The sequence below is a fragment of the Triturus cristatus genome, chromosome 3_2, assembly GCF_964204655.1.
Source record: "Triturus cristatus chromosome 3_2, aTriCri1.1, whole genome shotgun sequence".
Taxonomy (NCBI): Eukaryota; Metazoa; Chordata; class Amphibia; order Caudata; family Salamandridae; genus Triturus; species Triturus cristatus.
This window is the reverse complement of record NC_140584.1, coordinates 287,491,625-287,507,197: the sequence shown is the minus strand read 5'-3', so window position 1 is coordinate 287,507,197 and position 15,573 is coordinate 287,491,625. Positions and strand designations below refer to the sequence as shown.

The window sequence follows — 15,573 nt, the reverse complement described above, 5'->3', positions numbered from 1 at the left end:
TTGCTGAATGCTCCACTATTGGGGCGGCCTTGCTCCATTGGCCTGCTGTATGTTCATTTGTCTTCAACTTCCCTTCTCTTGAGCAGGACCTGGCTTGGAATGGCCTACATACTGTGTCTAACGGTAAGAGCATATCACGCCAAGGGCACACACTGTCGCTCTCTAGAATACCTCCTGGGAAAGCCTGGTCTCGTCTGGGGGTGGGTTCAAAAGGCTCTACGACCCTGATTACAAGTTCATGGCTGATCCATACTCCATCTGGAATTTTCCCCAGGTAAATTTTGGCAAGTCTAAAACGTGGTTAAAAAAAACCCAGATACATGTGCAAATATATGCAATAAGCAACACTTTTTGTGTGTGATTCCTCATTTTTTAGCATAAATTCGAAAGATGAGGCACTTACCACATCTGGTAAATACGACATCACAGGGTATTTTTAATTACTAGGCACAATAAAAAAAGACAAGAGCAACTCTTTGGTCACTCAAGCAAAACAACAAAAAGCTTCCCACATAGGATCACAACAAGTACAACCCTGCGCTACATAAATGCCACAATGGAACACAAAGCAATACCTCACCCCATTCTAGCTTATTCATTTTCAGAGCCTATTGGGGTTACTTTTTCTGTCAAGAGGTGCCCAACTGACCAGAATCTCTCGCAGGCCAACCACCTTCACTCAGGCTACACCACACACTCTTAGCCAATCGGCACTCACCAATTCTGCACTCTATTAAGCTATACAACAGACATCCTTTCAGACCTGTTCAATCCATGTTGCTGAGAATTGGTACTAGGCTCCCACAAAAACATAATTTCCAGCACTGCCCTGAAAACCTCAGTAGATGGCAAAAGAGCTCTCACACTGCTCTCAGCGATCCCAATCCTCACTCCTCAGGTAGAGGATGTGGCACAGTGGCCAGAGCTACCGATCTGGGCGCTGAGTAGCCGGGTTCGAGTCTCTGAGTCGGTGCAACATCTTGTGATTCTGGGCAAATCACTTAATCTCCCTGTGCCCATGGACAGTGCCTGGATACCATCACGGATGAGAAGAAGCGCTATATAAATCTACAAACTATAACTCCTCTCACAGCATGCAACGCCCAGATGTACGCTTCAGTCGAACTATAACATCCACTTTCTCTCGCAATATTTATTCTCATAAAGTAAAGGATGTGTGAGCCTGTATAGTAAAAAGTTCACATAATGAGACTATTGAAATGCAACAAGATGCTCTGAAAGATTGCTTTTATTGAAAGGATAGGGGCAAAATGAAGACCGGGATTGCTCCTGGAAGGGCACTTCTTATGCCGGGTGATTCTCATTCCAACAGGAAACCTTTCGATCCAGCTCTGAACCAGGCCCCAGGTTGTAGGCTCCACAAACTGGGATTGCTGTAGCCAGTGCTTAATTTGTTAAGTAATAAGTGCCGGTGCCCAAACTTTTTCTCAGAGGTCCACAGCCTCTACGTCTGAATGTTGAAGCTGCCAAATTCCAAGGGTTTTTAGTCTTGATTCCACCTCGAGCCTCTTTCATCCAGCACCATACCCTCCCTTACCCTTATTTCACTCTTGCAGGTTCATTTCCATCCATCTTTTCCCCTTTGTCACTGTGATTCCGTCATTATCTTCCTTCCCCCTTTTCTGCCTTTCTATCTCTTGTTCTGGGTCAAAGCCTAATGATTGAAAAAACAGGATCTGGTCCCCAAAGGAGAGTGCTGGTGGGCCCCGCCTGTAAATAGGGGCTCAAATTAAGCACTGGTTGTAGCGTGTTCAGGATGGATTGGGATCCCTAGAACAAGGTGCACATTTAATCTAGTACTAGGAAGTGCATGCCATATTGGGTGATGAAAATGGGGTGCCCACGCCCTCATAGGGTGTTAAAATTGAGTGCTCAGAACAGAATGCTCCCTTCGGTGTGCAGAATATGGTGGCCCAGGTATAGAGTGCTCAGATGGGGGTGCTGATCAGAAGATGTTTCTTTTATCAGATGTCAGTGACACGTCGAATGGAGCTCACCCTTCCTTCCCTGGCTCCCCAGTCACTGTGACGCCTGTACTGGCCCGGCCACAGCAGATACTGCCTTCCTCGATAGTGAGGGTGCTCGTAGAAGACCCAGAAGCCCTCCACTTGGCCACAAGAGTGGACTCCCCGGGGCTGGAAGCGCTCGTACAGCGAGGGGCAGTCTTCTTGCAAATCCATTTCGCGGCCCAGGAAGTCAAAGTTTTCGTAGAGTTTCAGCTTGTGGGATCCTTCGTGCTGGGAGAAGAAATGAAGCAGAGGCGACAGAGAGAAGGGGATTATTGATACTGGCTGGTGTATAGAATGAATTAAATCATGTAAGATAAATAGAACCTCAATCTCTGTGGAAAAAGAAAGAAAATACTATATTTGGAAGCCATTATAAAACATTTTTCATGTTATTGGTATTTGTATAGAAATGGGCAGTGGAATTATGCAATTCTGTGGTTGTAAGGTTTTCCGCATAATTATGGGGTTGCCACACTTGCCACATAATCAGTCTATCTTCCGCATAATTTACAGATTTTAACAAAAAACAATAGTGTCTAGCTCAAACAGTTCAAAAATTACTAAAAACACTGCCACCTATCTTGCCAACCAGTGACACGCATTTTGCCACACAGTTATTGGTTGCCTTTTAGTTAAATATTAAAATAGTGAAATAATACTGCCACAAAATGTGCCACATCACACTGCATAACTTGTTTTTATCTTGCTACATTATTTAGATAACCCTTCCACATAATTTGGTCATTCCCTGCTGCATAATGTCACTGTCCATAAAGCACAATCTGCAATTGGTATGGAATCAGGCAGCACTGTCTGAAATCTGGGAGTCACTTTCAAGCGGTTAGGAGGTTTCCACTCCAAACTAGAGTCTGATTGGGCTTGCAAAACTGCACTAACAGTAATGCAAATGGATATGTTCCCCTGAGAAGTGAATGTGCTAACTTCCAAAGCTGTGGGTTAATGTTCTTCGTATAATTGGAGTGAGGCCAAAGGGCTGTCCCAAATTGTCTATACAACTTCCAGGTCAGTAGTAAGGTTGGGCGAGCCACTGAAAGCTCGAGCCAGGTTTGAACAAAATGTCTGGCTCTGGCTCAGCTAAAGGTCCTCCTGGACTCTCAAGCCCAAAACAAGCCAAGCTTTCAGTGGGCTTCTGGCAGCCACCCACACTCTAACCGCATGCGCCAAGAATTACGAAAAAGCATGAACCTTTGATGTAAAACAGAAGGGTGAAAGAGACACCCATCTAGTGACTCAATTGCATAGTGTGAAACCTGAAAACCTAGAACTAATACCCGCTTCTCTGCTTGACCAAATGGTGTGATCCTGGGCAAATATCTCTCCAGTGTTTGCTTTAACAAACTACAATGTTGCCCTATGTATAATTAGAATCTAGGCCACATGTAGGTCTCACCTGACAACTAGCTTGCTTCTTCGTTTGCTTCACGGGAGAGGCCATGAACCTTTCTTAGTTCATGTTTAAATACTATCACTTTTAATTATGCCTGTCAATGCAGCATTATAATCTAATGTAATAAGGTGAAACACGTCTGAATGTTAAGTAAGTAAACTTATTTGAATTTTAAAGAGATTATCCCATTTTTACATAATAGTTGTTGGACCGTCTATATCAGTTATACTTAATCTTTGGTCCACAGACCCCTGGCAGTCCATGACAACTATTCAAGGGGTCTGTGACTGTCTAAAAGATAAATAATATTAGCAGAATAAGAAGGTATATATATACAAAAAAAGCAAAATTAAAACTTACAAATGTTCTGTGTGAAGAAATTTGAAATTGGAAGGTAGAAATTAAATTTGTATCATAATTTTGATTTGAGGAAGCAGCACAAGCGCAGGAAAAGGAATCTAGCATGGATGATTGGCAGCACTGGTGACTGGTAAATGCAGACATAAAAAGAACATGCATTTGGGGCATAAAGGAGAAAATGATATGCAGGAGTCCAGCATATCACTGTATATTTTAAAAAAATAAAACTAAGGGGCATATTTACAATATCTTGGCGTAGGGCAGTGCCGCAAGCCTTCTAGCTGTGCTGCCCTACATCAAAAGAAAAGGACAGGAATGCACCGTATCTACCAGATACGGCACATTCCTGTCCTTTCTGCTGGCGCAGAAACTGCAGCCGAGTGTCAACGCACACACCTTTGCACCATGGTGCAAGGGTGTCTGTGTTGTTGGCAGGATTGTTTTTCTGCAGGAAGGTACACCTTCCTGCTAAAAAACAACCAAAGGAGGCATTTTCCTCGTATATATATGTGCTGCAACACATGTGGAAATTGGAAAAAATTAGGATAAATGTAAACATTCCTCCTCGTTTCGCCTGCTTTGTGAAGGCGTTAGCTTTTGTGCTGCCCCAGATTTACGCTATGTTGTAAATCTGGGGCAGTGTCAAACAAATCATGGGTGTGGTGTGGGAACACCCACACCACACCCATGGAACACCCTTTCCACACAGAGTAAGGCATTACCCTACTCCATATTTACAAGGCCATGAAAATCCACGCAGGGTAGCTTTGCAAGGCTGTTTAAATATGGGTTGTCACACTGTGCCTCCGGGCCGTCACAAAAGTGACACTCCAGCGGCATATAAGTGCCCCTAAATTTTGAAACACTCCAACTTTCAAATCAAAACCAAAATGCAGATTTTCGGATACGTTTTTTTATTGGTGAATTAAATAAAATATTTCATCATTATGTATTTGAGGTGCACTTGTTTCTGTATATGTTTTGGTTTGAGGTGCAAATCATAGATATTATTCGGGGTGGGCCCCGGTTTCTAGTAGTGATTCAGTGGGTGTCTATGGAAGTCAAAGGGTTAAGAACCGCTGATCCATCTACGTGACAGACATTTCCAGTGCTCGGCTCGTCACGGGATCTTAGAGCCAGAGACGACCCTTGTTTCGGCTCTCTCTTTTAATTTGTAGACTCGCCCACCCCTACTGCCAGGCCGACGAGAGTGTGTGCGCTAGGCAAGTGTGTGTTGGAGCTAGGACGTCCTGTTGGGTGTCTAAGTCGCCGGTTAACTGCTTATTTGGGTAATGTTTAATGCATGTTGGGAGTTCTCTCTGAATGTGTTCCCTTGTAGAGTGTCGGGTATTGTGCTGTGGTTGAAGACTCTGCTGTCTTTAGAATACGCACAGTTCTGGGGAAAATGTATAAAATATAGAACATGATGTGGGTATAAACAGTCCGGGGAAGCTCTTCTTTCAGGTACAATCTGCTTGTAAATTAATTTCTGTAAAATATATTTTTAAATGACATTTTGCCATGAATTTTTACAGTTTTGGAGGAAGGCGGCAGACACAGTTTGGACAAGCTAAATCGAATAAAGCTGAGAAATGTTGTAGAATTCTGTTTTTTGGACAAGGTATTACGCAGAGGTTGGTTGCATCTTGTTGACGCTAGGACTAAATTAGAATAGGCTTATTTCAAATGATTGCTATTCTCAGCATAGCCACTAGATGGCAGGAATGTTCTATGAATTTCATTTTACTCACACACTTTATTAGAGGCACAAAAGGGGGCAGAAGCCAAATAGGCTTTATTTTTATTTTGGGCAGTTTAATATAGCGTGAGCTCGACCCGAAGGTATTGGAGCGCTTTACATTAGCACCACTGCACCAGTTACATTACACAAGGACAATATCTTTTTTTTTTGGTACGGCATGGGGAGATTAAGTGATTTGCCCTAAATCATAGGGTGTTAAGTCGACGCCAAGATTCGAGCCTGGTTTCACAGCTCCAAAGTCAGCAGTTCTGGCCGTTAGGCCATATCCTCTCCCCTTTCTGTCCTACCCGACACCTGGAAACGTACTCTACAATGAGGTGCATTTTCCTTGTTTGCGCCGGGTGCATCTTTTCAAAAGGAGAGTGAGCGCAGCGCATTCAAGTGAAATACTGAATGTCTTTAAAGCTTTCCGTGTTTCACTGTGCAGGCGGCAACATGCCTGCATTTTTAAAAGGGGTGAGAGATCCCCTTGCAGACGGGTGCAGTGAGTGACTGCACCCGCCTGCAAGGGAATGAGATCCTTAGGCGTTCACATGTGATGTCGCATTAAAAGGAGGCGAGCCAGCTCGCCATGCTGCTCTTTATACTATTTTTAGCGCAAAACTATAGGGCGATATATTTCCTCAATGGTTCATTAGGTCTCGCCTGACCCAGCGCATGCGCTGGCGAGACTTATTGAGAGGGCTCCAAAAAGTGCTACCAGGCCAGCCTAGAGCTACAGTGCATGTGCGCGGGCGCGCGCGCCGCGCTTTACCGCGATTACTTTCACTTTCGCGGTCGCAGGGCGCTTTGATGTTTGATCGTGATTGCGATCACTTGGCCGCAGGGCCGCTTGGCATAGCCAATAGGTCTCGCTTTTGGGACCTTATAAGTATTTAGTTATGCAACTGTTGCATGGCTAAACACTTATAAGGTCCCAAAGGCGAGACCTATTGGCTATGCCAATGCTTTTTTTTCTATTGTGCTTACAGACAGTCGAGGAAAATTGAATTGACAACACCGGCCACTACCTTTTCGACTCACTAAGTAGAATTACAAAGCGCCCCAAAGCTGGGAACTTTGGAGTCAAAGGCGTCCACATGATCGCATTTCTGCGACTACCCTTCTGCTCGATAGGGACTTGAGAACACGCCCGGTTTTGGGTCCACAAACCTCCACGGACATACAAGTAAGACGATTTGACTGACATCTTGACTTATCAGCCTGTGAATAGGTATGTTGATAGTTCTAAATAACGCCATTTGCAATAAGACTGTATTCCAATTTGTACTCTCTAGGTTTGTTCCGGATGTTTTTTCACCCCCGATTGGCACTGCATTGAGGTGCAGGTAAGCGTTACAAACTCTTGGTAGATCGCTGAGGCAAATAAGATGGTAGGTAATTTGGTAAACAGAGTTCTTTTTGTTTTTTTCAGTTAATACTGGTCCTGATGAGGATCCCACCAAGAAAAGGGATCTGAAACGCGTAGACCTCTGTTTGAGGCCAATCTATCAGCCACGAGTGTAAACTGAGTCCATATTGTCTAAAAAAAACTACTAATATCATTTATGTCGATGGTCTCTATATCTGTATGTAAACGATTTATGTTAGTCTAAGATGTGTTTAAATATTATAAGTTGGGTGAATGGGTATGAGTGATTAATCGAGTGTTTGTTCTGTATTTGGTCATTGTCAAAATGTTAGGAAATGTTTCAAACACACAAAAATAATTATGTGTTCTAAAAATATTTCGAACATCACTATGAGATGTGTTTTTAGGTTTGTGGTACAATTCGTGTAAAATGTTGATATTATTTTGAGTTAATTATGATTAAATCTGACAGAAAAAGTAGTCACCAGTGTTAGTGTTTCAGTCATTACACTTTGTGAGAAGCTGTTCTGATTAAAGTGCAGTATTGGCAGACTTTTTGTTTTTTGATATTATTAGGCTAGGCCTTGCTGGCAATTGAGCCATGACCCGAGATTGTTGTTTCCTATCACAAATTAAGACACAAAGACAACAAAGCTGCTAGGAGGGACACAGACAGTGTACGTCAGGACTGTGTGCTTGCTCCCCTTTTATTTTCTCCTTTTAGGTCCAGCCTAGCGGCAGCGCGTATGCTCTGCTTGGTCTGCGAGGCATGCTGTATTAGGGTATGCACTAAAAGCACAAATCTCCCGTCACATGTGCAGCGGAAGAGCAAGTCACCACTCTGCCCTGCCTGCACTCTTCAATGAGGACCGACTGGGGTGTGAATTCCCATGCTCAAGAAAATGCTAGAGTTCTCCTAAAATATTTGGGACTGGTTCTATCCCATTGCTCTAATTGACTGTGCTGGTGAAGAGAGACCGCACAATCGCATTATCAGTCTGCTGACCCATCCATCTCCCCCCCACCCACATCATCTGTACATGTCTGACTCTTGTCACTAACCACAACATACCTACAATGGATCAGTATAATGCGACGATGAACAAACATTCAATATATATTTTTTTAAATATATCTGTATTCATTTTCGAAGAAGAGAGACTTTGAAAGTACATTGTAGAGCAATACACTTATAACAAATCACACTAACCCACAGCATGACATTCACTCAGGTGAAGAAGGGCGACCAGTATATAGCAGCATAGAATGCAGTGCTGTCTACCATATGCCCCTGTTCTTCCTCCATGAGGGGGCTTTGTTACATTTAGAAGTTGCACACTGGTAAGGAGACACCATAAGTGTGCAAGTATAACTATTTTATTTAGGAACAAGTTACCTATATACGATCTCCACCAGGTGCTATACATAAAACAAGCATTTGGAATACAATAGGTCTTGCAATTGCGAGATTTTAAGCTATTGGCATTGTAAATGACAATGCCTTTTATTTAAAAAAAAACCTGCAATAATAAAAGCCATTGTCATTTACAACACCAGTAGGTCAAAGTTTTTAAAATGCGAGACCTATTGCATTGCAAATGCTTGTTTTGAATGACGTCCAGAGCTTTCTAGAGAAGAAGAAACCTGGTGCGCTGAAACTATACAACAAAAAGATAGTTATTCTATGATTTGAGGATGACGCAATAATTCTATCAAGGACACACAATGAAACCCTCAAGACCCTATCAAGTTTTAAGAAGTCTTGCATAGAAAAAGACCTCCAAATTAATCTGTTGATAACTAAAATCATGGCTGTGCACTCCTCACCACTTGCTAACAGGTCTCTATTGGTCGGCGGCCAACAAGTGGCATTTTATTTTATCTTATGGCTACCTGGGTATTCCTTTTAATTATAAACTGAACTGGAACAACCAAATCGACAAGGCTACAACCACTTTGAAACATGCATCAAATGCCATCCTTCGTCTTTCAAAAAATTAAAGAAGTTCCCTGAGTATTTTTTGATATTTACAAACAGAAGGCAGTGACATCTGCTATATATAGCACTGAATTATGGGGATATCATTTTTGAAAACTCCTTCAAGTAGTAGAGAATTTTTTTTAAGAACACTGTTGAAGCTTGAGATTGGGACTTCATTCATTCCACTATATTTGGAGCTTAGAATCTGCCCCATATTAGAAGCAACTCCCCTTTCCCCAGTGTTGTATTGACTGCATCTGAATAGAAACTGCTATGGAAGGACCTATTTGGAGGCGCCAGCTGAAATGACCGAGCCCACAAAACTTGCTAGCAATACATGAACACTCTATCTAAAAGGCAGCCTGAATGAATTGGGGTTTAGGTCTTTTGGACTGACCCTGCCACCAAGATCAAAGCTGTCATTTGTGAGCATGAGTTGAAAGCTTATATTCTTGACTACCGAATTGTCATGCTTGACTGCCAGCGTTTTGTCGAGTAAATGTGCGGGTGAGATGGATGTAGAGTCCTGCCTCAGTGTAAATGAAGATTGATGCATAAGTGTGTATTTTAATTTCTTGCTGGATTACGTTTGCGGGCGAAGTGTTGGTGTCTATTGTTCCTGAAATGTTTTTTTTTTTTGGTGATGTCTGGACAAAGCCATTGTATGTGCAGTAGGGTACAATTCCCCTTCCAGCATCCCCAACAGGTATCATGAGAAAGGAGGCCTGCTCTGTGGAATTTCTGTGTCCAATGACAGTTTTGTAACACTTCAAGTAGCTAAATTTCAACGTTGTCATGCAGAGCAGAGTGTCATGTATATGTTTGAGGGCCGTCCAGTCTTCCGTTACTCGCTTGTAGTGCAGCCTGACAGAACCCCTAGTAACTTTTCTTACAGGTGTAGAGAAGGGTGCATCAATCTGAACAGCGTAAAGGTGAGAGACCAATCATTTTTTACGCTCCCCATGTCTCCAAGTAGTGACGGATGGGTGACTTAAAAATGAGGTCAACTGCCTCCACAATTTGCTCTGATGTTATGCGATAGTTGAGTTTAGGGATTTTGGGATTACGCAAGGCCATATTCCAACTGCAGTTCCTGAAAGGTTTGAGCGTGCCCTCATTAAATAACTGTTCGACCCTCGTGATCCCTGCTGATTTCTACAGCGGCCAGTCAATGGGCTTCTTCTCTACTTTTGTACGCCATTGTTATGCCTTATAGGGGTGGCGTTGTAGCCTACGGTTAGTTTCCAGAAGCGTTTACCATGTGGTCAGCATGGCTCTGATCACCAGGTTGTGCATCTGGGGTGGAAGGGATCTAAGTCTGTATGGAGCCTCCATGGATCTGCCTCTCCCCAGGAGATATTTGTTGATGTTGATCCAAGTAGGAGGATGGAAGGTTGCCAAAAGATAATGCATGAGTTGTGATAACATGGTTCATTTGTTGTGTAGAATGCTAATTCAGGTGATAAAACCTGGTTTCAGCTAGGCACAAATAATAATTTTGGGTTGGACTGTTTCCACTCCAAATTACCTAAATTAGACCTTTATTGTTTTCCTTTGGTATTTCCCTAAAACAATACATTCTGATTTTATACAGTGCTTCCTATGGAGTCTGTCATGGTCTAGGAACTTTAATAACAGAGGGTTGGGTGATCCTTTGGTTGTAGGTGGTTGAAAAAATACTTACAGCTGGGATCATGCGGCAGGCCCTGATGTTGTCATTGAACCCCATCCAATGCTGGTAGCTGGGGTACTCCCCTTTTCTTAGAAAGTACTGGTACCCCATAAAACCAGGGCGCTCATAAAGCATCCAGTTTCCGTTCCCCACCCGGATGGAGTTACATCGGAGAAAGTGGGTGTACAAGTCGGGTGAGTCGTCCGAGCACTCATAGGAGCGACCCTTAAAGTTTTTGTCCTCGTAGAAAGTGATCTGAAACAAACAGAAGAAAAAAATTAAAAAGGGCATGAGAGGAAGAGAGGCAAAAAAACTATAATAGAGAACAGAAAGAGAATCAACGGAATGTTTAGAACTTATTAAAGGTATGTAATGTATCAAAGAATCACATGGAAGATTGAAAAAGAGAGAACACAGCAAATTAAAGAGGAAGGCAAGTGAGAAAGCTAAAAAAGAAACCAATAAGAGTGAAGTAAAATAAGTCAACATGAGTAAAAGGAAACCAAACCATGTAACTAAACAAAACTTAACACTTAGAGGCAGATGTACGACCGTTTTTTGCGGTCGCAAATGGGGAATTTGGCTCCTTTGCGACCGCAAAAAACATCTGCCCAATGTACTAACCCAATTTTGCAAGTCGCTAACCAATTAGCGAATCAAAAAATATGGTTAATGACTCACTATTAGGAAGGGGCATGCCAAGGGCATCCCTTCCTAACAGCGAGTTCATAACCTATGTATGGTTGTTTTGCAACCGCAATTGCGGTTGCGAAACACTTGCAGTTTAAGGGTGGTAAACCACTCGCAAACTGGAACTGGTCCCCAGGGGACCCCTTCCCCTTTGTGAATGGGTGCGCAGATATGTTTTTAAAGGCAGGCAGTCGTCTTTTCTTTTTTAAATGCATCCCGTTTGCCCGTGAGTGTGAGCCATTCCCAATGGGGTCGCAAATTGCAATAGCCTAATTGTTATTCATGAGGCATGCAATTTGCGAACTCAATGGGATTTGCAAACAGTGTCTGAGACACTGTTGGACATTAAGTTTAGCAAGTCGCAAATTGTGAGTCGCAATTTTGCACAATTTGTGACTCGCTAAACTTAATGGTTGTACATCAGGCCCTCAATATTTTACACATTTAGCACTGGGTTAGAGCATGGGTGGGAGGCAGGAGCCACACAGGGCTCGCCTCGTTTGGGCTCGAGGATCTAAGAAAACCTCGAGCCGAGCCAGAACAAGGCATCTGACTCAAGCTTTCAGAGGCTCACTCACCTCTTAGGAAGCAAACAGTGCAAGGATTTTTGTTGGCGGATGCCGAAACGCATTTTTTCTGTTGAAGTTTTTCTCATACATAAAACAAGTACTGGCAGTGCCAATAAGTCGGCAGTTAACATGGTAATGCCTGCTGCATTATTTCATTAAAGAAAGGCAAGAAAAAATAGAAGCACATGGGAAGTAAGGAAGGGTGAGAAGGAAACAGAAGAAGTGGGGGCTAGAAGGAATAAAGAGAGTATCAAAAATTAAAATTGTTGATGTTGTTATATTCGCTCTCTTATTAAATATGTTGCAAAGTTGTTGGTACCAGATACATGGTATTAATGCTGGCATTAACACAAGCACCACCAGTGGTTCAGGCAGCAAGAAGAATGATGGTTGAATACATTTAAAAATGGTGACGTATCAAAGAACCAAAAAATTGCAAAATAAGTAAGAATACATATTAGATTGCAAGCAAATGTATTATCAAATATTTGTAGCAGAGAAGAGGAACGCATCGAAAACACACTTGAAGGATCCAGCAGAAGTGGGCAAAGAAGACAACTGTTGTAAAGTAGTCCCTTGTGCATTTCACTGCAAGAAGTCGAGTGGAGGTGGAAGGATATACCCAAACAGCCAATATCATTCAGTGAGAGATGAGTGCTCCACTGGTCTGAGTCAACAGCATTAAGTGAGAGAGGAGTGAGTACTTGACTGGGCTGAGCTAAGATGTGTTGGTCAAAGTCACAAGTTAAAGGCTGAAAGAGGCTGGTTGGAAAAAGCCAGTGGCTGAAAGGAGCAGATCCAAGCCCAATCAATGTTTATTATGAGCAACAGGGCTATTTGACAGCTGCACAGTCAGCCCAGCTCTGAATCAGCAGCTTTTGAAGGCTGTAAATTGGTGTTGCTTAGTGGGACCTATCCTTGCCTTTAGAGAAGCGTCGGCCTTCAGTAGTAAATTGAACAGGGTCTATTTTAGCCCATGTGTGCTCAGAGTGTGAGGGTGACCTCATGGCTGCCTCAGTAGTGTAAAATGATGCCTGAAACCTCACAAGCAGGCCCACTACATCATGCCAGAATGTTGTAAGAATGTAGCCCTGATTATGGTGTTTCTGATGGTCAGCCCAGTGTCAGGGTGAACAGACCCCTTGGTTGATTCCCTTGATCACCCACTCTTTTGCCTGATGGGTATCGTGGCGTGAAGGTCCTGGCATGAGTATATCCGATTATATGTCTCCTACACTGTCTCAACCCCACTGGCTACCAGTTTAGCACAGGTTGGTTCTTAAACCCTTTGCATGGTGAGCGGAGTCTTGCTCACTTGCCCTCCACGGCACCATCCAACACTGGCCTAACGAAACTTGAGGGGGCCCACCTGCAAGGTACGTGTAGGGGCACCCTCCGGACTCAATCAGGAGCTCTCCAGCTAGAGTATTGTGCTCAGGGAGCCCCCAGGATCTTAGGGTACCCCCTGCACAGTGGGGGCTGCAGGGGCCTGTGTTACACTGCTGCTATCCAAACGACAGCTCCATAACACCCGCCCATATGCCAAAAGCTGGTCTTTCAGAACTAACCTCTCTATTACCAGTGACAAATAAGCATTTTGGAGGGTTGTATGGCAGAGTGTCGAGTTCAAATATAATGTGCTACAAAAATATTGTAACCAGAATATTACCTAGCTAAATACCGTGAAGGTAAGTAGGTGTATGTAAATATAGCTTAACTACTCTTGCCGCCACAGCTACATAGTTTGAAGTTTCAGCAAAGTATATTTATATGAAGACATGAGCATTGTTAATCTATACTTATCTCTGCATACCTGCCTTCAAGATATTTTGTATTCAGTATTCTAGTTCAGTAGTAGTAGAGATGTGGCGCAGCGGCAGAGTGGCTGACTCCAAAGCACGAGGCTCATGGTTTGAACCCCAGCGCCGGAGTGGGGGTCTTTCAAAGGGGCGTGGCCGATGTAATAAAGGGGGTGGCTCCTCCCATCTCACCGCCAAAGCCTGAAACGACCTTTGCACCACCTCCTTGCTGACTTACTTCAGGAAGGAGCTCAAGACCTGGCTCTTCGACACGCAGCAAGCGCCTGGATACCCTCTCGTGTGACAGGCAACGCTCTACAAGTACGACTTGACTGATTAAGTTTATTGCGCTCACAGGATTTCCCTTCCTGCTACAATGACGTCACGCCTTAAGCAGTGCGCGCACATGCTCACCCGAAACACCAAACAAAAACTGGGACGTCTGGTCACCTTACCTTTGAACTTTGAGGCCCGGAAATAGAGCCTCCTAGAGACCCCTTTTGAGGCCCCCCCCAAAAAACTGGGGGTGCTCAGACCCCCACAGACCCCCCACTTAAAGCCCTGAATAAAACCATGCAAACTAAAAATCTGTGCTTGGCATAGTGTGCCGTCCATCTGGTAGTTTGCTGCTTCTGACAGTGCACCCAGAAATAGAATACAGCAAGTAACATTACACTTTCAACAAACCAGGACTATTGGCTTTGTCAATGGTTCTAAGTTGCATAAGATGTATAGGCACCAACTATTCCTTTGTTGTATATAATATTGAAAATACCTTAGTTCTTGTGGGAGAGTTTGTGGCCTAACGGCTAAAACTGAGCATCATCGTTGCTTCAACAGTCTATAATTCAAAAAATGAATGTGTCCTTGTGTAATGTAACTGGTGCTCATGTAAAGCGCTCCAATACCTTCGGGTCGAGTTTGCGCTATATCAAGCTGCTAAAAACGTTCTGAAATGATGAGACTGTGAAAGAACCATAACGAGTCTCTTTGAAGTTACATCAGAGTTAGTGAAGAGTGGCACAAATTTAAGATATTTTTTTCACCCTGAGGATGAGGGCAAAAACGGAAAGCCCGATGGGGACCCGTTCCAGCACCTGCTTTTTAGAAATGCCGGTGCTGAGCACCGGCAGGACCCGGCCCACTTAAAGCCCTGCCTAAAATACGTGTATGTAAATTCCTGAAGTTCACTGATTTGACTCATCTCCAGCCCTGTCCGTCTTTCGGTGCTAGGCAGGACGACTCAATGTCTGGCATGACTGATGCTGCCCCATCCGGACCGGTAGTATTTTAACGTCATAAGCGTGTCCCAGCTGGCTTGCCGTCATTCCGCCTGTGCAAACCCCAAACAGTTCAAAATTCAGTTAAAAACATAAATACCAATAGTTTGCGAAATGGCAACGAGCACCCAATGTTTGCAGAAACCTGTGAGAGTCACCTACCTTGCCAGCCATCACGTATCACTGAATGGGCTTGCGCCTGCGCCGGTGGGTGCCTGGGTCAGTAATGGCTCACTTGCTGGAGTGGAGGCGCCCGGTCTGGGGCCTTTATACTGTCTTTGGGAACTGCCGGCTCAGCACATGACCCGGAGGCGTAGACAGCGCGAGCGCAAGCTCAGCACATCATACATGGGAGGCCCCAACAGTGCACGCGGGTAGGGGGCTCTCTTTTGTGCGAAGGGGGCTTGCGGTCCCGCTGGCGTGTCGCTTTTGTTCCCCCCCCCCCCCCCCCCCCCAGCCCAGTGATGGCAGTAGGCGCACCCGGAACGAAGGCCATTGCTGCCCAGAGGCGCTCAGATCAGCGTGTTCTCAATGGAGAGGGGCATCCGACAGTGCGGCCATTATGGGCGAAGAACAAAGAAGAGAGATTGCCCAGTGGGTGTATATGCCTGCCGGAGGGATCTCTAGATCGAGAGATCGGAGGGTTAAGCACATGTTGCAGAGATTTGTGT

General features: G+C 44.1%; 1 protein-coding gene across 1 annotated transcript; it reads right to left on the bottom strand.

Moving 5' to 3' along the window:
* Positions 1-1,231: 1,231 nt before the first annotated feature.
* LOC146857164 (gamma-crystallin 2-like) lies at positions 1,232-15,159 on the bottom strand. The gene is made up of 3 exons (XM_085647654.1): positions 15,065-15,159; positions 10,577-10,819; positions 1,232-2,258 (listed from the first exon to the last, which is right to left on the bottom strand). The coding sequence occupies exons 1-3, from the start codon at positions 15,074-15,076 to the stop codon at positions 1,986-1,988; spliced, it is 528 nt and encodes a 175-aa protein (XP_085503780.1). The 5' UTR covers positions 15,077-15,159; the 3' UTR covers positions 1,232-1,985.
* Positions 15,160-15,573: the final 414 nt, after the last annotated feature.